The sequence below is a fragment of the Dendrobates tinctorius genome, unplaced genomic scaffold (assembly GCF_039654945.1).
Source record: "Dendrobates tinctorius isolate UK_male_01 unplaced genomic scaffold, ASM3965494v1 ptg000093l, whole genome shotgun sequence".
Lineage (NCBI taxonomy): Eukaryota > Metazoa > Chordata > Amphibia > Anura > Dendrobatidae > Dendrobates > Dendrobates tinctorius.
Genome location: NW_027361761.1, coordinates 24083483 through 24110675, shown reverse-complemented (window position 1 = coordinate 24110675; position 27193 = coordinate 24083483). Strand labels below are relative to the sequence as shown.

The 27193-nt window shown below is 46.7% G+C and overlaps 1 protein-coding gene across 1 annotated transcript in view; it reads left to right on the top strand.

The window, feature by feature from the left end:
* The first annotated feature begins 622 nt into the window (after positions 1-622).
* TNFRSF21 (TNF receptor superfamily member 21) overlaps positions 623-27193 on the top strand; it is a 95477-nt gene continuing 68906 nt past the window's right edge. The window contains exon 1 of the mRNA XM_073586583.1: positions 623-885. Coding sequence (XP_073442684.1) covers positions 826-885 — 60 coding nt within the window. The 5' untranslated portion in view covers positions 623-825. The remainder of the gene's footprint in view (positions 886-27193) is intronic.

Here is a 27193-nt window from a genome sequence, read left to right as displayed (position 1 = left end):
GAGAGCACAGACGGAGAAGTCAGCACATGGGGAAAGAGAGAGAGGATGGGTGGGTGAGCACCTGGGGGAGAGATTCTCAACGCTGCAAAGCCTGCCCCCATCGTGACCCTACCGCCGCATCGGGCCTCCATCTAGTCATACATCTCCGCCATCCCATAGTCCCGTGCCCATATACCCATCATACATCTCCGCCATCCCATAGTCCCGTGCCCATATACCCATTATGACATCACTGTCACCCCATTGCAACCTATTATGACATCATCGTCACCATGGCAACCATTGTATGATAATGAGGGGCGGGGCTTGATGCACACACTCATCCGTGTATCTATAGTGTGTGAGTAGCTATTGATGACCTATATAAGTATAATTTGCATGGCCACACCTGAAGTGATTTTGAGAGGCCATTTACATGTGTTATTTTCATACAGCAGATCTCCCTGGCACGAGTGCAGGGTGCGGACGATCCCCGGGGCTGAGCGGCAGCAGCGCCTCTCCCCGGGGCCGGTGACAATGGAGATGGCTGCGCGCTGAGCTCACGGTGACCGCAGCACGTGGGCGGGGTCAGCCAGTTTCATTGTGACGTCACGGCGGGTAGGCGGAGCCGCGGCCCTTGCTCCCCGCCTGCTGTCACTGGCGGCTCATTCCTCCGCTGCCCTTACAGCCGGTGAGAGCGGCGGCTCCGGCTCAGCCATGGCCGCCAGTGTCTGTGCCATCCTGCCCCGCGGCCAGCCTGCCATGCCGGAGCGCGGCCATTCCTCTACCCAGACGGGCTACTGCTGAGACCTGCCCGGGGCATGAGCTAACTCCACTGCCCGGGACATGGGGGGCGCCGGGGAGCGCTGCAGCCCCCGGACATCTGCGGGCATCTGCCTCCTGGCTGTGAGTACCGCGGGGCCGCCCCCATTGTGTGTCTGCAGGACCGGCCCCTCACACGGAGCAGCCGTGTACCGCTCACCTACAGATGGGGATGATGCTGCTGCCGCTGCTGCTGCAGAACCTCTTTGTGGGAGGCTCAGACTACAGAGCGCCGTGGTAATAGAATTTACAGGAATGGCTTGTGGCTATTCCAAGAGGTTCTGCAGCAACTTATACAGCTTGTAAGACGTTCTGCGCAATGATATTCCAAGAGGTTCTGCAGCAGTAGGTGACAATGTCAAGAGGTTCTGCAGCAGTAAGTGACAATGTCAAGAGGTTCTGCAGCAGTATGTGACAATGTCAAGAGGTTCTGCAGCAGTAGGTGACAATGTCAGGAGGTTCTGCAGCAGTAGGTGACAATACCAAGCGGTTCTGTAGCAGTATGTGACAATGTCAAGAGGTTCTGCAGCAGTAGGTGACAATGTCAAGAGGTTCTGCAGCAGTAGGTCACCATATCAAGAGGTTCTCAGCAGTATGTGACAATGTCAAGAGGTTCTGCAGCAGTATGTGACAATGGCAAGAGGTTCTGCAGCAGCGTAGGCACATTATTAGAGGTTCTGCAGCAGCGTAGGCGCATTATTAGAGGTTCTGCAGCAGCGTAGGCGCATTATTAGAGGTCCTGCAGCAGCGTAGGCGCATTATTAGAGGTTCTGCAGCAGCGTAGGCGCATTATTAGAGGTTCTGCAGCAGCGTAGGCGCATTATTAGAGGTTCTGCAGCAGCGTAGGCGCATTATTAGAGGTTCTGCAGCAGCGTAGGCGCATTATTAGAGGTTCTGCAGCAGCGTAGGCGCATTATTAGAGGTTCTGCAGCAGCGTAGGCGCATTATTAGAGGTTCTGCAGCAGCGTAGGCGCATTATTAGAGGTTCTGCAGCAGCGTAGGCGCATTATTAGAGGTTCTGCAGCAGCGTAGGCGCATTATTAGAGGTTCTGCAGCAGCGTAGGCGCATTATTAGAGGTTCTGCAGCAGCGTAGGCGCATTATTAGAGGTTCTGCAGCAGCGTAGGCGCATTATTAGAGGTTCTGCAGCAGCGTAGGCACATTATTACAGGTTCTGCAGCAGCGTAGGCGCATTATTAGAGGTCCTGCAGCAGCGTAGGCGCATTATTACAGGTTCTGCAGCAGCGTAGGCGCATTATTACAGGTTCTGCAGCAGAGTAGGCGCGTTATTAGAGGTCCTGCAGCAGCGTAGGCGCGTTATTAGAGGTTCTGCAGCAGCGTAGGCGCGTTATTAGAGGTCCTGCAGCAGCGTAGGCGCGTTATTAGAGGTCCTGCAGCAGCGTAGGCGCGTTATTACAGGTTCTGCAGCAGCGTAGGCGCATTATTACAGGTTCTGCAGCAGCGTAGGCGCATTATTAGAGGTTCTGCAGCAGCGTAGGCGCATTATTAGAGGTTCTGCAGCAGCGTAGGCGCATTATTAGAGGTTCTGCAGCAGCGTAGGCGCATTATTAGAGGTCCTGCAGCAGCGTAGGCGCATTATTAGAGGTCCTGCAGCAGCGTAGGCGCATTATTACAGGTTCTGCAGCAGCGTAGGCGCATTATTAGAGGTTCTGCAGCAGCGTAGGCGCATTATTAGAGGTCCTGCAGCAGCGTAGGCGCATTATTACAGGTTCTGCAGCAGCGTAGGCGCATTATTACAGGTCCTGCAGCAGCGTAGGCGCATTATTAGAGGTTCTGCAGCAGCGTAGGCGCATTATTAGAGGTTCTGCAGCAGCGTAGGCGCATTATTAGAGGTCCTGCAGCAGCGTAGGCGCGTTATTAGAGGTCCTGCAGCAGCGTAGGCGCGTTATTAGAGGTCCTGCAGCAGCGTAGGCGCGTTATTAGAGGTCCTGCAGCAGCGTAGGCGCATTATTAGAGGTCCTGCAGCAGCGTAGGCGCATTATTAGAGGTCCTGCAGCAGCGTAGGCGCATTATTACAGGTTCTGCAGCAGCGTAGGCGCATTATTAGAGGTCCTGCAGCAGCGTAGGCGCATTATTAGAGGTTCTGCAGCAGCGTAGGCGCATTATTAGAGGTCCTGCAGCAGCGTAGGTGCATTATTACAGGTTCTGCAGCAGCGTAGGCGCATTATTACAGGTTCTGCAGCAGCGTAGGCGCATTATTAGAGGTTCTGCAGCAGTGTGTGTAGATTCTGACATTGTGGCTTTGAGGTGGGAGGCTCCGGGCGCCTCACAAGCCCATCACCTTGCAGGTTTCCTTTAAGTGAACCTGTGTGTGACTGATGGGCCCTCAGACTGGTGTCACACAGGGGCCACTGGCATCTGTACATCCCAGAAAACAACCCCTCTGCTGAGGAGGATGCTCGGACTGCAAGTAATCAGGGAGCCGGTCTTGACCAATCAGAGGCCAGCTTTTATTTTTGGGTTAATTTTGGCTGGTTGCTACGGGCAACGTCTACTCTGGGAGATATGAACTGAATAGATGATAACCTGTTTTTGTTGCCCATAGCAACCAATCACCGCGCAGCTTTTATTTTTCAAAAACTAAGAAATTCAAACTGCACTGTGATTGGCTGCTGTAGGCGGGAATGTACATTTTTCCAGTTGCTGTTGGAGACGGTAATGTTTTTGTTATCAGACAGAACCAAAAGCGAAAGTCACATGATCCCGGTGACATCGAGAGGAGCGGTCAGCACTGTGTATGGGGGGCCGACTCCAGACGGGGGGTGTCGGGGGCAGATGGATCCAACATGTTGGATTTCTGTCTGCCCGTCCATCTCTTCTCCGGGAGACAAGCTGACCCCCAGAGGAGGAGAGCACCGCTCTGTCCTAGGGAAGACTGGAGCCCAGCGATCCTGTGTGTGGGGGTCAACTCCACCAGCAGAATAGTGAGTGCAGCTCTGGGGTATAATCCAGGATGTAACTCAGGATCAGTAATGTATATACACAGTGACTGCACCAGCAGAATAGTGAGTGCAGCTCTGGGGTATAATACAGGATGTAACTCAGGATCAGTAAAGTAATGTATGTACACAGTGACTGCACCAGCAGATTAGTGAGTGCAGCTCTGGAGTATAATACAGGCTGTAACTCAGGATCAGTGCAGGATCAGTAATGTATGTACACAGTGACTGCACCAGCAGAATAGTGAGTGCAGCTCTGGAGTATAATACAGGATGTAACTCAGGATCAGTAATGTAATGTGTGTACACAGTGACTGCACCAGCAGAATAGTGAGCGCAGCTCTGGGGGGGAATTCCATTCCGCGGGAAAATCGAATTTTAAATTCCCGTGATTTTTGCGGGAAAACTAGCATTTTGTAAGCGTAATTAGCTTGCAAAATGCTAGCGTTTTCCAAGTGATCTGTAGCATCGCTTGGAGAACTGATTGACAGGTTGGTCACACTCGTCAAACATAGTGTTTGACGAGTGTGACCAACTTTTTACTACTGAGGCCACCTATGCAGCATCAGTAATAAAAGATAAAATGTAAAAAATAATAAAAAAAAATAAAAAATATTGTTATTCTTACCTTCCGACGTGCCGCGCAGCCTTCCCGCCTCTCTCCACGCTCCCGGTCCCAGTACTCCTTTGTGAAAATGCCCGTGATGACGTACGTTCTCGCGGGATCGCGACGTCTCGCGAATGACCGCGAGACTTCGCCATCCTGCGAGAACAGACGTCATCGCGGGCATTTTCGCAAAGGAGTACTGGGACCGGGAGCGTGGAGAGAGGCGGGAAGGCTGCGCGGGACGTCGGAAGGTGAGAATAACAATATTTTTTATTTTAAATTCTATTTTTTACAGGGATATGGTACCCAAAGCCCGGAGGACAGTCTCCTCTCCTCCGGACCGTGGGTACCATCCGCTATTGTTCTGCTTACTTTCCGCATGGTGGGCACAGCCACATGCAGAAAGTAAGCGGAACAATGCATTCCTATGGGTGCCGGATCGCCGCGATTCCGCTAAATTAATGAGCATGCTGCGTTTTTTTACCGCGAAGCGATTCCGCCGCGGTAAAAACCGCAGCATTAGCACAGCATTGCGGAATCCCATAGGAATGCATGGGATGCTTATTTTTCGCGTTTTCGTGGCAAAATCGCGCGGTTAAAACCGCCACGGAAGTGTGAACTCAGCCTAATGTATGTACACAGTGACTGCACCAGCAGAATAGTGAGTGCAGCTCTGGAGTATAATACAGGATGTAACTCTGGATCAGTAATGTAATGTATGTACTCATTGACTGCACCAGCAGAATAGTGAATGCAGCTCTGGGGTATAATGCAGGATGTAACTCAGGATCAGTAATGTAATGTATGTACTCATTGACTGCACCAGCAGAATAGTGAGTGCAGCTCTGGGGTATAATACAGGATGTAACTCAGGATCAGTAATGTAATGTATGTACACAGTGACTGCACCAGCAGAATAGTGAGTGCAGCTCTGGGGTATAATGCGGGATGTAACTCAGGATCAGTAATGTAATGTATGTACTCATTGACTGCACCAGCAGAATAGTGAGTGCAGCTCTGGGGTATAATACAGGATGTAACTCAGGATCAGTAATGTAATGTATGTACACAGTGACTGCACCAGCAGAATAGTGAGTGCAGCTCTGGGGTATAATGCGGGATGTAACTCAGGATCAGTAATGTAATGTATGTACACAGTGACTGCACCAGCAGAATAGTGAGTGCAGCTCTGGGGTATAATGAGGGATGTAACTCAGGATCAGTAATGTAATGTATGTACACAGTGACTGCACCAGCAGAATAGTGAGTGCAGCTCTGGGGTATAATGCGGGATGTAACTCAGGATCAGTAATGTAATGTATGTACTCATTGACTGCACCAGCAGAATAGTGAGTGCAGCTCTGGGGTATAATGCAGGATGTAACTCAGGATCAGTAATATAATGTATGTACACAGTGACTGCACCAGCAGAATAGTGAGTGCAGCTCTGGGGTATAATGCAGGATGTAACTCAGGATCAGTAATGTATGTACTCATTGACTGCACCAGCAGAATAGTGAGTGCAGCTCTGGGGTATAATGCAGGATGTAACTCAGGATCAGTAATGTAATGTATGTACACAGTGACTGCACCAGCAGAATAGTGAGTGCAGCTCTGGGGTATAATGCAGGATGTAACTCAGGATCAGTAATGTAATGTATGTACACAGTGACTGCACCAGCAGAATAGTGAGTGCAGCTCTGGGGTATAATGCGGGATGTAACTCAGGATCAGTAATGTAATGTATGTACTCATTGACTGCACCAGCAGAATAGTGAGTGCAGCTCTGGGGTATAATGCAGGATGTAACTCAGGATCAGTAATATAATGTATGTACACAGTGACTGCACCAGCAGAATAGTGAGTGCAGCTCTGGGGTATAATGCAGGATGTAACTCAGGATCAGTAATGTATGTACTCATTGACTGCACCAGCAGAATAGTGAGTGCAGCTCTGGGGTATAATGCAGGATGTAACTCAGGATCAGTAATGTAATGTATGTACACAGTGACTGCACCAGCAGAATAGTGAGTGCAGCTCTGGGGTATAATGCAGGATGTAACTCAGGATCAGTAATGTAATGTATGTACACAGTGACTGCACCAGCAGAATAGTGAGTGCAGCTCTGGAGTATAATACAGGATGTAACTCAGGATCAGTAATGTAATGTATGTACACAGTGACTGCACCAGCAGAATAGTGAGTGCAGCTCTGGGGTATAATGCAGGATGTAACTCAGGATCAGTAATATAATGTATGTACACAGTGACTGCACCAGCAGAATAGTGAGTGCAGCTCTGGGGTATAATGCAGGATGTAACTCAGGATCAGTAATGTATGTACTCATTGACTGCACCAGCAGAATAGTGAGTGCAGCTCTGGGGTATAATGCAGGATGTAACTCAGGATCAGTAATGTAATGTATGTACACAGTGACTGCACCAGCAGAATAGTGAGTGCAGCTCTGGGGTATAATGCAGGATGTAACTCAGGATCAGTAATGTAATGTATGTACACAGTGACTGCACCAGCAGAATAGTGAGTGCAGCTCTGGAGTATAATACAGGATGTAACTCAGGATCAGTAATGTAATGTATGTACTCATTGACTGCACCTTTTCTGTAGATTTACTCTGCATTAACCTTTTTAGTTTAGTCTTGATCAGACGTGGTTGTGCATCTTATAACTTTCCCGTGGCTCAGTGTTGCACAGAGCGGCGGCCATGTTGCTCTCCTTCGGTCATTAGATAGTGATATCATGTAGGGGCCGTTGCACAGAACACGTGCAGCTCCCGGTCACCTTCCCTTGTGCACGTTTCGTGCCTACAAACTGCATAGAGCACAGAATATTGTTTATGGCTTATTGTAATCCTATAACTCAGCACTAATCCCTATAGTCTGTGGGTGTGTATAATCCTCAGATCTGTCATGTAGGATGTCTCTGTCCAGGAACTGAAGACGGCACCAACTCTGCAGTCACCTAAGAAAAATCTGATGATAATACCATGATGTAAACCTCAACACAACTGGCGCCGAGGCTTCGTTCCCTGGTGTGAACAGCGCCCAACTACAAAACTGGCGCCGAGGCTTCGTTCCCTGGTGTGAACAGCGCCCAACTGCAAAACTGGCGCCGAGGCTTCGTTCCCTGGTGTGAACAGCGCCCAACTGCAAAACTGGCGCCGAGGCTTCGTTCCCTGGTGTGAACAGCGCCCAATTCCGCTTGTTCTATGCCGTGTATCTAAGCTGAGCCCCAGGATGGTACTCAGACGTGGACACACTGGACCTTCCCCTGGTAATTTAGCTTTTCTAAGCCGGACGCTGGTTGTTGGTGGCCAGGACACTTCTGTTGAGCGTTTAGGTTCACCAGGCGCTTTGTCAGGAGGGCGCTCCCTCCAGATGACGACTTGTCCTTCCTGCCGGTTACTGTGCAACATGCCATTTTTATAAAGTCGCCGTTGTAATTTTTTTATCGTCTCTTGTGTTCTCCACGTGAAAAGAAAAGCTCAATTTCGGTGCCAGATGTTGGTTTTTTCAGTGACGGTTCTGGAGGAGAATGGTTTCCGGTGCATCGTACGGTGTGAGATTAGGACAACTTCTGTGATTTATGGATCTGTCACATCATCTTAAAGCGATCTTATACATGTCCATACTCCTACTATCCAAAAACTGTTTTGAACACTGGGCAAAATATATATTTTTGACTTTGCAGCATAGACTGTGACAGATTAAGCAGAGTCATCTCATTATTATTTTTAGGGTGGGAAAGTTAAATTGACCCTGCAACTGGAACTATATAAATTTCCTTATTTAATCACCAGACGTGATGCTCTCTGTGGTTGCCTCTTTCTTCTTTGTGGCCTTATTTGCCTTTACTACAAAGTGATGCCACTGCAAAGACATGGGTGCTTCTGGGAAAAGCCTGAACCACTCTTCTCTCATTGTCATGGGATAGACAAGTGATGCCTGTGTTATGTTCATCCCTCGGCAGGAAAAATTCAGAGGAGGCTTGATTCAGACTTTCTACAGTTCAGTGGCCATTTTGAAGTAAGTGCGAATGAGGCCACCAAACGGATAAAGAAAGGCAACGACAACAGAGCAGAGGGCACCAAGTCTGGAGACTGAACATGGGAAACGCATTGTCACGTTTAGGTTTGAGTTGGAAGGGTCCCTATAACTTTCCCACTCTTAAATAATATTGAGATGACTCTGCTCAGTCTGTCACAGTCTATACTGCAAAGTCTGGAGAACAGAGAGAAGCAGCGGTCAGTATGCTGCCAAGACTTCTTGATGGAACGTGAATGCTGCCGTAGTTGTCAATCTTGCTCCTGGACACAGAATATAGGAGTATAATCTAATTATACTCGATCCCGTTACATCTTTACTTAATTTTTGTTTTCTTTCCTAGTGGCTTTTACTGAAGCCGCACAACAGACAACCTTGTCTTGACATTTCTTACCTTGAGTGTTTCTCCAGCAATCGATGAGCCGCAATTCATAAAACTGTTCATCTGATTGACATTGATTCCAAACTTGACTCAATTGCTCATTCTGAGGATAGTGTCACAAGGATCAGTGGAAACGAAGGTCTGACGGGCTGAGGACTGTATCGCAATGGCGGATGGGTATGGAGTCCAGCCAGGAGTTAGGGGCAAGGACTGGGGTATGTTACAAGGGTCGGTCACTGCCTCCAGAATGTATCAGTAATGGAATCCTTTTCCTTTCCTCCTGGTTTGAGCGAATTCACTTGTCCATAAGATTCCATGCACTTCTTAAAGAGAACTTGTCACGTGCCTTAAATATATATATAATTTTTACAAGGTGTAAATGCCGGCATTCTCCTGAATCTGGCGAAGTTTTTCATTTCTTCCTGTGCCTCTCCCTTCCTGAGATACACCGTTTTCATGTCTGATGTTTTATTTGCCAAGTGGGCGTGGGCCTCAGCTCTTCACTCTGGGTGTTTTCAAGATGACCCCGCCCCTGAGGTTATCGATGCTGCAATTACATTCAGAAAAGAGGGGGCCGTATCTCAGACGGAAAAACGGAGTGAAAAAAAAAATCACATATTGATAGCAAGTGACCGGTCCACTTTTAACCCCCTTCACGACATGCACCGTACTAGTACGGCGCATGTCATGTCTCCCCCTTTGATGTGGGCTCCGGCGCTGAGCCCTCATCAAAGTCGGGACATGTCAGCTGTTTTGAACAGCTGACATGTGCCTGCAATAGGTGTGAGCGGAATTGCGATCCACCCGCGCCTATTAACTAGTTAAATCCCGCTGTCAAACTCTGACAGCGGGCTTTAGCTGGAGCTTCAGGCCGTGCGGCCGGAAGTACGCACACCGACGACCCCCGTCACGTGATCGGGGATCATCAGTGCACTGCCATGACAACCAGAGGTCTCCACGAGACTTCTATGGTTGTTGATGGAAGATTGCTATGAGCGCCATCCTGTGGTCGGCGCTCATAGCAATGCTGTAATTCTGCTGCATAGAGGTGATCTGAGCGTCGCCTGTATGTAGCAGAGGCGATCGCGCTATGGCAGCTTCTAGCTTCCTATGGAGGCTATTGAAGCATGCCAAAAGTAAAAAAAAAAAAAAGAAAAAAGTGTTTAAAAATATGAAAAAGTAAAAAAAACAAAAGCTTAAATCGCCCCCCCCTTTCGTCTCATTCAAAATAAAACAATAAAAAATTCAAACACATCTTTGATATCGCTGCGTTCAGAATCGTCCGATCTATCAATAAAAAGAAGCATTAACACGATCGCAAAACGGCATAGCGGGGAAAAAAATCAAAAACCCAGAATTTCGTTTTTTTGCTCTCTGTGACATTGCATTAAAATGTAGTAATGAGCGATCAAAAGAACGTGTCTGCATAAAAGTGGTGTCATTAAAAACGTCAGCTCGGCACACAAAAAATAAGCCCCCACCCGACCCCAGATCACGAAAAATGGAGACGCTACGGGTCTTGGAAAATGGGATTGCACTTTTTTTTGCAGTTTCACCGCACTTGGAATTTTTTTCCCGTTTTCGAGTACACGACATGGTAAAACCAGTGATGTCGTTCAAAAGTACAACTCGTCCCGCAAAAAATAAACCCTCACTTGGCCATATTGATGGAAAAATATGAAAGTTATGGCTCTGGGAAGAAGGGGAGCGAAAAACTGAAACGCAGAACCGAAAAAGGGCTCCGTCTTGAAGGGGTTAAGGAGCACTAGACTGACCCCCCCCCCTACCCCCCCCCCCCCCCTCAAAAGCTACAACCAAAGTCTATGACATGGCTGTGTGCTGATACTTGTGTGGGATTGGGGGCTGCAAGCAGAGAAACTTATGCAATATATTAAGGGCGGCTTCTGCTTTTTGCAAGAATTAACCCCTTTATGGCCATTGGGCAGGTAATAACGATTATGTTGCCCACTTTTAGGACTGCATGATCTCGGTGACTTTTTCTCTTAAAGGGTTAGTACCATAAACGGCATATACCACCTGTCCATAGGATAGGTGATAACCCCTCTGCGTTACCAAGTTACCACTGTTTTGAAGCTGGCCAGGATTGGTGTTACCTCCTAATCCTGGCTAGCATCGGTGCAGTGTTTACACTCTAGACAGCGGCAGCGTTGACTCGCTAGACAGCAGCGGTGGTCAGTCTCCTAGGCAACGAGATTGAAAATAAAAGTGTTAATAAATCTAGAACGGTTGAAAATTTTAATAAGCAGTAAATTGCAAAAGTGCTTGTTTTTACGAGCACAATCTGACGATATCCATCTATGATGATGGGGAATAACCACTTTATGAATAAATTATATGAAGGGTCCAGGAGAACAATCTCCAGCTTTTCCTACTCTCTTTTGCTGGAGATTTTGCCCCGTGACCTTCCTAATGTCTTGCAGTCTCAGCAGCTGGTGTTGGATCAGTGGGTGGATGTTGCTGCCAGGACAGGTCCGGGTTCGCTTTGGCTTTTCCCTGCAGTAGTCGGATGCCTGGTGCCAGTCTGTGCCCTCTCTGCCGGGTGAGATGGATGAGTCATGTTACTTTGTGCTGGGATTTGATGCTTGTTTTCTTCGTGGTGATATCCGGCTTCTGCAGCGATCCGTGTCACGCATTCCTGTTTGGTGACAAGTCTGTTACGACGTGAATTATACCCGTCCCCCGCAGACATGTGAACTGTCTCATCATTCAGCACAGTACCGCAGATCGCCCGTATAGTCCAGTGCTCAAAAGAGCAAAAATCAGAGGGTTCTGTGCACCGCCGTGGCCGCGGGTTCCACATGTAGGCGCCTTTTATTCCCATCTCCAAAAATTAGGGTGATTATTTTAGAACTCTGCGTTTTGCTATTCCTCTGTTACTCCTCCGGGCAATAGACACACATTCCGTGAATACGTGTAAGGGCAGTTTCACACGTCAGTGTCTGCGGTACGTGTAGTGACAGTTTTCTCACCTACTGGAGACACTGACACACGTAGACCCAGTCTAATGAATGGGTCTATGCAGATGTCAGTGTGTTTTCACGGACCACGTGTCCGTGTGCAAAATATGCAGACATGTCCGTTTTTGTGCAACAGCACGGATCACACGGACCCATACAAGTCAGTGGGTCCGTGTGTGATCCGTGTGCGTCAAAAGCTTTGGGAGTGATACGTATTCACACGGATGTCACACGGATGACCTATGTATACACACGGACACGGATAGCTCCGGGACTGTTTTCTCCGGTACCGGAATTATCTGGATGTGTGAAACCGGCCTAAGTGTGTAGAAACACATGTTATCAGAAAGCAGCGAAGTGACACCCAGTTGTGAATTCATTCATACTATTCCAGGAGGAATAACAGAGGAACAGATGTCCATACTACACTACGCAACGCTGTGTTTCTACAGCTTGTCTAATTGGGGATTATGGGCCATTCCACTTTGAACAAGTTTTTTTTGACCTGTCGCCAGGTCAGGAGCGACCAATCTTTGCTCTTGATTTGTGCCTGCTGCTCTCCTGAGGTTTTTTCCTCTTTAAAAAAATCTGCCATATGGTGCCTGATACCTGGACCTTTTTGTTGAGTGTTAATTTTTTTTCTGGTCTTTACAAGAGGGCAGTGATCACAGGATCCACCATTCACAATACTTTATGTCACAGCTCACCTCCTCCTGTACAATGACTGATAACACCTCTATGTACAGTAGATAACACAGGATCCACCATTCACAATAGATGTCACAGCTCACTTCCTCCTCCTGTACAATGACTGCTAACACCTCTATATACAGTAGATAACACAGGATCCACCATTCACAATAGATGATGTCACAGCTCACCTCCTCCTCCTCTACAATGACTGATAACACCTCTATATACAGTAGATAACCCAGGATCCACTATTCACAAGAGGTGATACCACAGCTCACCTCCTCCTCCTCTTCAATGACTGATTACACCTCTATATACAGTAGATAACACAGGATCCACCATTCACAATAGATGATGTCACAGCTCACCTCCTCCTTTATTTTAATACAGTTTGTGGTATGAAAATAAAAAAAAAATGTTTTAAACATAAAAACTTGATTTAAAGTCATTTTCTGCTGACTCATTAAGAGCTTTTTGGTATAACATGTAGTATTGATATTTTGGGGAGGTATGTGTAGTCCTTCCGGGACAGTCAGTTATAGAGCATTAGATATTCTGGGCGTTGTTGTCCATCACGTGTTGGTCAGTTGAGTCCAGATTGCAGAAGACACCATCAGACCAGTCATGCCGTGTCCATGATGAGTGCCCGCTCTCTGCCATCGCCTCAGGGTAATGATGAGTTTCGTGTTATTTATGGAAAGGCAATCATTGATACAAACTAGCTGGGTGGAAGGCTATGGACGGTGTCCGTCATCTGTGCTGGAGATGCTCATGGGGGGCGGGAAGCTACCGAGACGTGAAATAATTGGGCATGTTTTCATCCTGGCAACCATTACCTCCATGGATTTCAGAGTACCATATAGGGACTTGGTGGAAACTATGGACTCAATGTATTGAACTTGTCCCGGGCAACACCATGTAGCTAAGAAGTGGAGAAGACACTTAGGATTCTGATTTTCGGGACTTTTCATTGTATTTTCCATGGGAACCTGGTGCCAAACCAAAAGTTCTCCAATGCCAACAGTAGAGTTTCATCATCTCTTCCCCTGGTCTGTGTAGGATAAGTGCTCCTCCAAACCACAAGTAGTACTCATACCTTTTCACCTAGTCCTTGGTGAGTGGTGGATTCCCATTATCGGCTATCTGAGTAAAGTCCTCTCTTCTTCCCATGACCGTTTCTTGGAGATCCGTTACACCGTCTAGGTTCTTAGAGGGGGGTTGTTTTCATTTTCTTCTCATCTGGAGGTTTGTAGAATAAAGCTGATTATCGCGTCCAGTATCCTCATAGCAGGATCACCACCGATGACCTAATTACATAAATTGTTCGTTTCGTGGCCTTACTATAAAGATGATCTTCTCGCTTTCTCCAATGGATTGCTGACCTCTACAGAAATTATTAATAGACTTGAGCAAAAATTTTCGCTGGACCCTTGTCTAATGGCCAGTGTTGTGTGTCCATGACTGCTGAACCAGAGACCTACAAACCTCCTCCTACTTGCTGGCATCCCCGGTACATCTTCTGATTACAAGATCCGGTGCAACATCATCACAAGCATGACATCGTGCCAGGCCTACTAATCAGAAGAGCTGTCGTGGTGCCAGGAGGTTCGTAGGGCTCTGATCAGTCTGTCCATGGACTATCGACGTGACCTCTGGTTCAGTGTTCTCGAAATCTTCTTCCTCAACTTTAGGCTTTCATAATGATAATTTTCCAAAAATGGAAAAATTAATTCTACAGTTGTCGTCATCTTCAAAATAAGTTCTTCACGCCTTGGCTGATAATTCAGAAATGGTTGTGGCCAAAAAAAGAGTTAGTGCCCCGTCACACATAGCGATCTTGCTAGCGAGATTTGTGTGTGTGACGGGGATCAGCGACCGCCCCCCCCCCCTGCCGGTTATCGCTGATCGTGCTTGAGCGGCCTGGGCCGTTTTTCCATCGCTGGTCTCCCGCTGCCCTGCATGCATCGCTGCGTGTGGCAGCGAGAGACCAGCGATCAGTGACACTGGTTTCTAATGTAAACGTCGGGTATCCAGGAGCCGCGCGGCTCTTAGTTACCCACTGTTTACCTTGGAAACCGGTGTACACGCCGGTTTCCAAGGTAAACGGTGAGTATCCAGGAGCCGCGGCTCCTGGATACCCGACGTTTACATTAGAAACCAGCATCCAGCGACGCTGGTCCTGATCGCTGGGGCTGTCTAACGATGTCCCAGTGATCCCATCCATGTCAGATCATTGGTGGGATCGCTGGGACATCGTTATGTGTGACGGGGGCTTTAGATCTAATTTTTTCAAACCACACCCTTAACTTGTTGGCTCTGTTTGCTTTGGCGTCATGACTGCTCAAAAGGATCCTAGTGGACCTCATTTTCATTTATGGGTCCATCAGGCTCTATTATTGTTAGTGCTGTAGATAATTCCTTTACCAGTAAAATTAGAATAATCTGGTTCCTCTCGTTTCCCCATTGGCACTACTGATACTGTGTCAGTGCCCCCTTGCTGGTCTCATACACAGGTTTTGTTTGATTCGACCACCCACTGTCTTTGATCGGCGGTTGGTGTAGACATTAGGTCTACCCTGGCATCTTTTGGTGTCACTCCGATACCGCTCCGGCAGTCCGTCATTTTAGCAGGATTACGTCGGGTCTCTAGATGGGAGAGATAGTCGGGAACCCTGGAGAATAAGGCAAACAGTTTATTACCGACATCTTCTACCTTCTCTTTCGCCGGCTACATAACGTTCAGTGAGCACTAGATAGCCAAAAGAAGCGCAAGTCACGTTTACTGGGGCGTCGATCAGATGAACAGCCATTGTCTGCCAGGAATCGTACAACTGCTCGGTCCTTGCGGACCCAAATCAGCCCCGCCAGTAACTTGTGGCAGAGAAAAGGGTGGATTTTTCCTGTAACTGAGGCTCCTATAAATGCCTCAGTTACAGTGGAAAAATGATCTACAAGAAAATAATAAATATCTACAAACAAATAACGATACTATAAAAAAGCCATTATTTAGAGTACACCACACTTTATTGCATATACAGTACACAATAAAACATATATACATTCACATTAGGGATCCACACGACTGTAATAACCCAAAGAATTACTGGAGTGATTAATTGTGAAGTACAAATAGTATAAAAATTAAAAGAGCAAAAATAACATTTTTTTTTTTATTCTCGTCACAAAATAAATATATAATTTATATATTCGTTATTTATTGGAGCCCCAAAAGGGCTAAAACATAAAAGTTAATGGCGCTAGATAGCCCCTTTTAATATTAGAAAGTCAATGACGGATCACCAAAGCACAAGTGTAGAGAAGGCGAGAAGTGAAGAGCAAATGATTCCTGAAAAATACAAGACAATTGGATTTTACTCCCACGTCTACAAATATCCGGTACACCATGATGCGCGCTTTACCGACCGTGGCGGTGACTACTAATGATGGCCACCACCCCGTGTCCTCTCGTCTGGTCCATTCTTCTCCAGGAAACTCAGCAATGCTTCTGGGAAAAAAGCGTAAAAGTGCGCTCACAAGAGAACGCTCACTGACTCTGCCCCCTGCCTCCGATACCTGCAGCTTTATCTGCCTTCTGTATTATTGATGGTCCTGACTGGGTGGAAAATGGCTGAAATCCCGTTACAGCTCCTGGTTAGTGTTTAACCCGTGTGGAGCTGGGATCGGCTGTTGCCAGCTATCTTCAGGAGGTGATGGGCCATGTTTACAGCAATAAAATCCTCGTTACACCCATAAACTCTGATAGGATGCTTTGAAAAAATTCAGCGGGTCGATGTATCATTATCTGACCCCAAAGGAACTGGTGACGATTTATTCCTACAGTTCCAGGAAGAATAACCGAGGAACAACACTTATTTTTTTTTTTTAAAGTGCCATTGATTCCAAGGGATCACATCTAATATATAAAGCTCTGTGTGTGTGTGTGTGTGTGTGTGTGTGTGTGTGTGTGTGTGTATGTGTATGTCCGGGATTGGCATCCGCACCGTCGCAGCTACAGCCACAAGATTTGGCACAGTCACACGTCTGGATCCCGAGAGCATCCTAGGCTATGTTGTGAGGCGAAATTTTAACCCTGCGCCTTCCAATTCACCAAACAATTTTGCCCCTATCTACATAATGCGGAAAAGTGTGTATGAAGTCCCGCCCCTCATTATGATGTCATAATGGTTGACTATGGGATGGAGGATGTGTGATGGGTATATGGGCACTGGACTATGGGATGGAGGATATGTATGACGGGTATATGGGCACGGGACTATGAGATGGAGGATGTGTGATGGGTATATGGGCACGGGCCTATGGGATGGAGGATGTGTGATGGGTATATGAGCACTCGACTATGGGATGGAGGATGTATGATGGGTATATGGGCACGGGACTATGGGATGGAGGATGTGTGATGGGTATATGGGCACGGGACTATGGGATGGAGGATGTATGATGGGTATATGGGCACGGGACTATGGGATGGAGGATATGTGTGATGGGTATATGGGCACGGGACTATGGGATGGAGGATATGTGTGATGGGTATATGGGCACGGGACTATGGGATGGAGGATGTATGATGGGTATATGGGCACGGGACTATGGGATGGAGGATATGTATGATGGGTATATGGGCATGGGACTATGGGATGGAGGATGTGTGATGGGTATATGGGCACTCGACTATGGGATGGTGGATATGTATGATGGGTATATGGGCACTGGACTATGGGATGGAGGATGTATGATGGGTATATGGGCACTCGACTATGGGATGGTGGATATGTATGATGGGTATATGGGCATGGGACTATGGGATGGAGGATGTGTGATGGGTATATGGGCACTCGACTATGGGATGGTGGATATGTATGATGGGTATATGGGCACGGGACTATGGGATGGAGGATAATTATAATTTGCTATAACTAACCACAGTTAGTTACTATGCCCGGGCAGCTCTTCAGCTAGTACAAAATACATATCTAAATTGCAGAGAACAAATTAACGACGACAGACGGTACAGTTGGGGGAGACCAGCGCAGTGTGGAAAAGGGGGGCACTGACTGGCATCTTCTTGGTTGACGAGGGGCAGTTTATGCTTTTTGGAACCAGAGATTACTTTTTGGATGCAGCTCTGGGTGTGAACAGGTTTTTATTTCCCCCTTTTTTTTATTTATTTTTTTTTCAAATCTCGTTCTTTTTGTCATGACAGATATTGTATCAAATGTATGAAAATGTTTGCATTCAGCGCAAACTCAAAAATAATAATTGGCTCTTGTGTTTTATTACATCTTTCAGAATAAAAAAAAAAATATTGCACGATCCTTTCATTAAACTTTAAACTTCTTTCTTTTTCTTTCTCGCTCTCTGTTCTGTCCTTTCTTTCTCTCGCGCGCGCTCTGTTCTCTCTCTCTCGCGCGCGCTCTGTTCCCGCTCTGCTCTCGCTCTGTTCTCTGGTCTCGCTCTCTGTTCTGTTCTTTCTCGCTCTGTCTTTCTCGCCAGTAAGCATTGTCATAGGGAGAGGAGACTTTTTCTAGACTTTTGTAGTGACAGATAAGCAAAACTATTTTCACTGATGTTTGTGGTAAGTTTGTAAACGGAAGTGTGAGTCCGGGTCATGACTGACTAGAACAATGTGGGAAGGGAAGCAAAAGGCCAGAAAAAGCCATACACCTGACAAATGCTATTGAGAACTCTGCTATTAGAAGTGGAAAGGAAGAACAAAGACAAAAGAATCTAATAAAAATATTGGAGAAAGAGAAACCAATCACAAACTAAAATGTTTCTATACTAATGCACAAAGCATGGGCAACAAAGAAGGAGAATTGGAACTACTAACACAGGAAAAGAAATATGATGTCATTGGAATCACTGAAACTTGGTGGGACAATACACATGATTGGAATACAAGACTAGAAGGATACAACTTATTTGCAAGAAACAGACTTGATAAACGAGGAGGAGGTGTCGCATTGTATGTTAGAAACGCGTATATCTGCACAGAGATTGAAGCTTCAGAGACTGGGAGTTCTGTGGAAACTGTTTGGGTAAGAATACAAGGACAGAACAATGGAAAGGACACCATTGTAGGCATTTACTACAGGCCGCCTGTGCAAGCTGAAGATATGGATGAACTCTTTATGCATCAAATGGCCAAGTTCTCCAAAAAATGACATAGTTGTCATGGGAGATTTCAACTATCCAGACATTTGTTGGGAATCTCTCTCAGGCAAAACTAACAGGTCAAGGAAATTCTTATCCTCTCTTGCTGACAACTTTATCTTCCAAAAGGTAGGGGAGAAAACAAGGGGAACTGCTACCTTGGATCTAATCCTTATAAACAGGGAGGAAATGGTTGAGGAGGTAAAAGTGGCTGGGACCCTAGGAGGTAGCGACCATGCTATTTTAGAATTTTGGATAACTAGAGGCGGAAGACCTGTGAAGACTCAGACGTCAAGGTTAGATTTCAGAAAGGCAGATTTTAAGGGATTCAGAAAGAGAATTGGAGGGATCCAATGGCTGGATATCCTTAAAGACAAAAATGTCCAGGAAGGATGGGGAATCTTGAAAAATGAAATTCTCAAAGCACAATTATTAATAATTCCAAAAAGAGGGAAGAATAGGAAGCCAGGATGGATGAACACAGAACTTAAGCACATGCTAAAAAGGAAGAAAAAAATGTTTATAAAATGGAAAGAGGGAGGCATATCTAAAGAAGAATATAATGCTGTCTGCAGACCCTGCAGGGCACAAATCAGATTAGCTAAAGCTGACAATGAATTGAGGCTTGCAAGAGATGTCAAAAGCAATAATAAAGGATTTTGGGGATATGTCAAAAGTAAAAGAAAAGTCAAAGATGCTATAGGATTTTTACAGGATGAAAATGATGAAATGGTAAGACAGGATGTTGAGAAGGCTGAACTTTTAAATTCCTATTTTGCATCTCTTTTCTCTCAGAAAGGACATGTAACATCAACTGTTCTTCACTGTCCTATTAAGGGACTAGAAGAATCCAGGATATCTATAAACAGAAAGATAGTGAGGAAACACTTAGCTAGCCTAAATTAATTCAAGTCTCCAGGTCCAGATGAATTACACCCCAGAGTACTGAAGGAGATAGCAGAAGAAATTTTTGAACCCCTCTCCATAATCTTTGAAAATTCTTGGAGAACAGGAGAAGTGCCAGAAGACTGGAGAAGGGCAAATGTTACTCTTATCTTCAAAAAGGGGGAGAAGGTGGACCCAGGCAACTATAGGCCGGTGAGTCTGACTTCTATACCAGGAAAGATCTTTGAACAAATTATTAAACAACATGTATGTCAGTACCTGGATAAGAATGAAGTGATTAAACAGAGTCAGCATGGGTTTGTAACTAATAAGTCATGTCAGACTAACTTAATTTCCTTCTATGACGGAATCACTGATTGGGTGGATCAAGGAAATGCTGTAGATATAGTATATCTTGACTTCAGCAAAGCATTTGACAAAGTATCTCACACAATCCTTATTGAAAAAATGACTAAGTATGGAATGGACAAGGCAACTGTTAGGTGGATTCATAACTGGCTTAGTTATTGGACCCAAAGAGTGGTCGTAAATGGCTGCACATCCAGTTGGAAGAATGTCTCAAGTGGTGTACCACAGGACTCTGTCCTGGGCCCTGTATTGTTCAACATCTTTATCAACGATTTAGATGAAGGAATTGAGGGAAAACTGATTAAATTTTCTGATGACACAAAGCTAGGAGGGATAGCTAATACTAGAGAAGAGAGAGAGGATTCAAAAAGATATAAATAAACTGGAGAAGTGGGCAGCAACTAACAGAATGGTTTTTAACAGGGAAAAATGCAAAGTACTACATCTGGGCAATAAAAATGAAAAAACATATACAGAATGGGAGGAATAGGCCTAAGCAACAGCACATGTGAAAAAGACTTGGGTATACTAATAGATCACAGACTGAATATGAGTCAACAGTGTGATGCAGCAGCAAAAAAGGCAAATGCAATTCTAGGATGTATTAACAGAAGCATACAGTCTAGATCACGTGAAGTCATTATTTCCCTCTACTCCTCTTTGGTCAGACCTCATCTAGAATACTGTGTCCAGTTTTGGGCGCCACATTTTAAAAAAGACATCAACAAACTGGAGCAAGTTCAGACAAGATCGACCAGAATGGTGACCGGTCTGCAAACCCTGTCTTATGAGGAAAGGTTGCAGGATTTGGGAATGTTTAGTTTGCAAAAGAGAAGACAGAGGAGACTTAATAGCTGTCTACAAATATCTAAAGAGCTGTCACATTGTAGAAGGATCAACTTTATTCTCATTTGCACAAGGAAAGACTAGAAGCAATGGGATGAAACTGAATAGAGTGATCAATGAGTGGAACAAGCTGCCACGAGAAGTGGTGAGTTCTCCTTCAATGGAAGTCTTCAAACACAGGCTGGACAGACATCTGACTGGGATGATTTAGCGAATCCTGCTTTGAGCAGGGGGTTGGACCAGATGACCCAGGAGGTCCTTTCCAACTCTGATTCTATGACTGCAGTGCTGGAGCGAGGTGGTGAAGTGCGAGTCTGGACTGTGAGAAGATGCTGAGCTGTTTCCTCCCTGCAGTTTTTACTGGACTGTCGGCTTTCAGATACTTCTGACGTACAATGACTCTACGATACGTGAATATTAGTGATGAGCGAATGTGTTATACGAGCATGCTCGGGTGCTGAGTGTCTTCAGCATACTCGAATATTATGTTCGAGACCCCGCGGCTGCATGTCCCACGGCTGTTAGACAGAACAACAAACAGACAGTCCATGCATGTGTTGTAGTTGGACTCAAACATATTTTTCTTTTTTTTTTTTTTTTTACCTTGCAGCACATGAGCATGCTCAGATAACGCCTTATCCGAGCCCGTGCGCTCATCCCTACTGACTATACAAGGCCCCCCTCCCTTGTCATGTTCCATTCTGCCCCAAAAGACATAAAACATTTGCACCCCATACATAGTGTTTTCGGAAAACCCGCGCACATGTTTTGAAAAATTTCTGAACATTTGTTAGACTTATGGGGCAAAAAAATACAAAATTACAACAGAACAGCCGAGACTTGGCCCCGTCAGTGATAACGGGGCTGGTGCTGGCGAGGACACCAGTGGGAGATGAGTGTGAGCCCCGGATCGCTGCTGCTGTAGTGATTGTGTGCCAGGTTTCTCGCATACTTGCGGTCTCATGGCCGTTCCCCGCGCTGCACGCTGTCACAACTTGGCAATCGAGGGCCTCATAACGACTGTAGGAGTCTCTTTAACCTTGGAAACCCCCTTTAAATGAATAGATTTCCTCATTCTGCCCCTTCAGGCACCGGTCATTTTTTTTCTTACATTTTTCAGTACTGGGTCGGTCGACGTTGGTTTACAGACCCTCAGACACGAGCCCACGCCAACGACCTGATGGTGGAGCGTTTATCTGTGCCATGATTCGGTCTCGCTCCGGAGTGCGTGTTCTCGGCAGCACATCTCCCGCTTACGTGATGAGATGTGCTGCCTACAATATTAGGATGTGACGAGCCTCGTCTTTACGAGCCGGTTGCATGTACAGCGCCGTACGCTTTATGGTCCTTTTATGACTCCGCTCCTCCTGTTTATCTGTCCTCCCTCCATGGCAACTCATAGAGCAGGTTTTCTGTTTTCTCCACATCCTCGGCTTCGTCTCCTCGCAGTTCCCCAATCTTCTAGTTCTCTTAATCCTCCACCCGCCCCCTGCCGATTTTCCTACAAGGGTACTTGTACTGGGGCCAGGGTGTGGTGCCCGGATTGTTTTCTGATATTTCCCTCTTATGGCTTTTAGGCTGTTACTATATGTTCTCAGCTGTGACCTCTCCCCAAACAAAACTATGCAGCTTGTCTTTACCAGGAGACCTTGACTGACTGGTTGCATTAGGCGTGTCCTGATGGGGAAGTGTGCGTGTCCGAGGCGGAGGGCCTGAAACTGCGGGAGGAAACCGTCAGCAAGTGTGCGGTGATATAAGCACGTATCTAATAGTGATGAGCGAGAGTGGTCGGAGAAGGCGTTATCTCCGCTTGCTCCAGTGCTAAGAGTGTCTCTGGCGTGCTCGAAAAGTATATTTGAGTCACTGTGTACATACATTACATTACTGATCCTGCCTATATTATACTCCAGAGCTGCACTCACTATTCTGCTGGTGCAGTCACTGTGTACATACATTACATTACTGATCCTGAGTTACATCCTATATTATACTCCAGAGCTGCACTCACTATTCTGCTGGTGCAGTCACTGTGTACATACATTACATTACTGATCCTGAGTTACATCCTGTATTATACTCCAGAGCTGCACTCGCTATTCTGCTGGTGCAGTCACTGTGTACATACATTACATTACTGATCCTGAGTTACATCCTGCATTATACCCCAGAGCTGCACTCACTATTCTGCTGTGCAGTCACTGTGTACATACATTACTGATCCTGAGTTACATCCTGTATTATACCCCAGAGCTGCACTCACTATTCTGCTGTGCAGTCACTGTGTACATACATAACATTACTGATCCTGAGTTACATCCTGTATTATACCCCAGAGCTGCACTCACTATTCTGCCGGTGCAGTCACTGTGTACATACATTACATTACTGATCCTGAGTTACATCCTGTATTATACCCCAGAGCTGCACTCACTATTCTGCTGTGCAGTCACTGTGTACATACATTACTGATCCTGAGTTACATCCTGTATTATACTCCAGAGCTGCAATATATATATATATATATATATATATATATATATATATATATATATATATATATATATATATATATATATATATATATATATATATATATATTTTTTTTTAAATATACATATGAAACTAGCTGAAGAGCCCGGCGCTGCCCGGGCATAGTAACTAACTGTGGTTAGTTATAGAAAATTATAATTATCCTCCATCCCATAGCCCCGTGCCCATATACCCATCATACATATCCACGATCCCATAGGCCCGTGCCCATATGCCCATCATACATATCCTCCATCTAATATTCCCGTGCCCATATACCCATCATACATATTCTCCATCCCATAGTCCCATGCCCATATACACATCATACATATCCTCCATCCCATAGTCCCGTGCCCATATACCCATCATACATATTCTCCATCCCATAGTCCCATGCCCATATACCCATCATACATATTCGTCATCCCAGAGTCGAGTGCCCATATACCCATCACACATCCTTCATCTCAGTCCCATGCCCATATACCCATCATATATATCCTCCATCCCATAGTCCCGTGCCCATATACCCATCATACATATCCACCATCTTATTGTCCCGTGCCCATATACCCATCATACATATCCTCCATCCTATAGTCCAGTGCAAATATACCCATCACACATCCTCCATCCCATAGTCCCATTCCCATATACATATCCGCCATCCCATAGTCCCGTGCCCATATACCTGTCAAACATATCCTCCATCCCATAGTCCAGTGCCCATATACCCATCACACATCCTCCATCCCATAGTCCCGTGCCCATACACATATCCGCCATCCCATAGTCCCGTGCCCATATACCCATCACACATCCTCCATCCCATAGTCCCGTGCCCATATACCCGTCATACATATCCTCCATCCCATAGTCCAGTGCCCATATACCCATCACACATCCTCCATCCCATAGTCCCGTGCCCATACACATATCCGCCATCCCATAGTCCCGTGCCCATATACCCGTCAAACATATCCTCTATCCCATAGTCCAGTGCCCATATACCCATCACACATCCTCCCCATCCCATAGTCCAGTGCCCATATACCCATCATACATATCCTCCATCCCAGAGTCCAGTGCCCATATACCCATCACACATCCTCCCCATCCCATAGTCCCGTGCCCATATACCCATCATACATATCCTCCATCCCATAGTCCGGTGCCAATATACTCATCACACATCCTACATTCCATAGTCAACCATTATGACATCATAATGAGCAGCGGCAGGGCTTGCAACCTTTGATGACATCAGCATCGCCATGGCAACCATTGTGACATCATAATGTGGGGCGGGGCTTGATAAGCACACACTACTTCCCCAGAATGCAAATAGGGGCATTGTGACATCACAATGAGGGGCGGGGCTTGACGCGCACACACTTTTTCCCCCAGTATGTAGATAGGGGCAAAATTGTTTGGTTGTTTGGTGAATTGGAACGCGTGGGGTTAAAATTTCGCCTCACAACATAGCTTAGGACGCTCTCGGGGTCCAGACGTGTGACTGTGCCAAATTTTGTGGCTGTAGCTGCGACGGTGCGGATGCCTATCCCGGACACACACACACACACACACACACACACACACACACACACACACACACACACACACACACACACACACACACACACACACACACACACACACACTTTGAGCTTTATACATTAGATAACCAAACTATACGAATATATACAGGACTAAACTAATCACCCCACACTCAAGCCCACCATTCCCAACCCCCGCTTGACCTGATAGCTGGTCCTGCGTCTCATGCCTCAGTCCATGTCCAACGTCCATAGGCAAGATCAGGCAGTGCCAGTATTTCCCCAAACATTCCAGTGTCCCATAGTCCCACAAGATAAACCCACCTCCCCCCTTTTCCCACCACCCAACCTAACACCTACACCCAAATCTATATCCCTATATACAATATATACAGAAACAAACACTACAACACCCACATCATAAAGCCCAAGTTCGGCGCCTGCAGCCCTACATCACTGTATACCGATCACAAAACAAAAATCGACCGTGTCAGCGGCAGCCCACCACCAGGAAAGGAGATGACCAGACTAGGGCACACTAAAAGAAAAGCCCTTCCAGAGGAGAGCGGCCCTGCGTGTGCCCAGTCTCTCATACTCCAGAGAGCGCACCTTCACCAGGTCACCGAGTATGGTCCTAAACACATCGTCCAGTGGGAGGATTTTCCGTTGCGTCGATACTAAGTACTGTGCGTTCCATGTGTGATACCTAACCTTTGCGCTAACTAGAAATGAGGTGCAGCGGTCCCGGCCACCAAGGTCTCTGAATGCTCCATAGGCCCATTCCGCATAGGAGAGACCGGCCAGCCAAGACCAGCCAATGAAGGCGCCCACTCTGTTGTACACCTCTGTGTTGTAGGGAAAATGAAGCAGGAAATGGTCCATGCTTTCCAACATGGTACCACAATGCTCCCGAGGACAGTTCCTGTCCTCAGAGCTCCTACACTTCAGATTGTCTCTTACACACAGTTTCCCATGGCAGCAGCGCCAAGCCAAGTCCCAAAACTTTGAGGGGATCCTGATAGAATTCAAAAGATGCAAAACCCACCCCAAGATCCCGACTTGGGCAATCCCTGAGCACCAGAGGCCTCTGGAAATGAGTTATCAGAACCCTATTGTCAAGGAGTTTCCTTGGCAGAGTCCTAATCTCCCACATTCCCAGACCCCACCGGCGAATTACCTTCAGAACCAAGGTAGCGTAAGCCGGAAGATGACCATGCAGTGTGCGAAGATCCTTCACTTGCCCTCCTGTCTCCCATTCCAGGAAGAAAGGCTGAAACCATCCCCTACAGGAGAATACCCACGGAGGAGCCCTCTCTTTCCAGAGGCTTGCAATATTGATCTGAATTAAGGTATCCACAAGGAATACCACAGGGTTGACCATACCCAACCCTCCTAGTCTCCTCGTACGGTAAGTAACCTCCCTCTTGACCAGGTTCAGTCTATTCCCCCATAACAGTTGGAAGAACAAACTGTAGACCCGAGTCCAGAGAGACTCTGGCAATGTGCACACACTGCTCAGATAAATCAGTAAAGGGAGTAGGTAAGTTTTGATCAGGTTTACCCTTTCCCTGAGGGTCAAAGACCAACCCTTCCATTGGTTCACCTTCTGAGTGGCGATCTCCAGCCTGCTGTCCCAATTTTGTTTGGGGTAATCCTCCTGGCCAAATTTGATGCCAAGGACTTTTGCAGAGACTTTGGGTCCTGGAAGGGTGTCCAGGAGATCAAAACCAGGATTTCCTCCTCCCAGCCAGAGACTCACACTTATCCTGGTTGATCTTGGACCCGGATGCCTCCGAGTAGCGATCTACCTCTGACATCAGCCACCCTGCCTCCTCGTGAGAGGAAACAAAAACAGTGACATCATCGGCATACGCCACCACCCCCAGAGTGGCTTCCGGTGCTGCCCGGTCCATCCCGATCCCGGCCAACGGTCCACGCTCCACCCTCCTAAGTGGGTCAATCGCGAACACATACAGCAGCGGGCTCCAGGGACAACCCTGGCGAACACCAGATCCAACCTCAAAAGAGCTGCCAATCCAACCGTTCACAAGCGGGAAACTCTCTGCCCCACCATACAAGGTTTTAAGCCAATCAACAAACCCCCCCCCGGCAGGCCATATCTCAGAAGGACAAACCAGAGGTACTCGTGATTAACCCGATCAAACGCTTTTGCCTGGTCCAGTGACAGCATGTACCCCTTCCAATGACGAGCCCTACCCTGCTCCACTGTCTCCCAGACACCGAGCACAGCACTAAATGTGCTGCGACCTGGAACAGAGCAATGCTGGGCCTCCGAAAGGAGTCGGGGTGCAAATTTCACCAGCCGATTAAACGGCACCTTTGCCAGAACCTT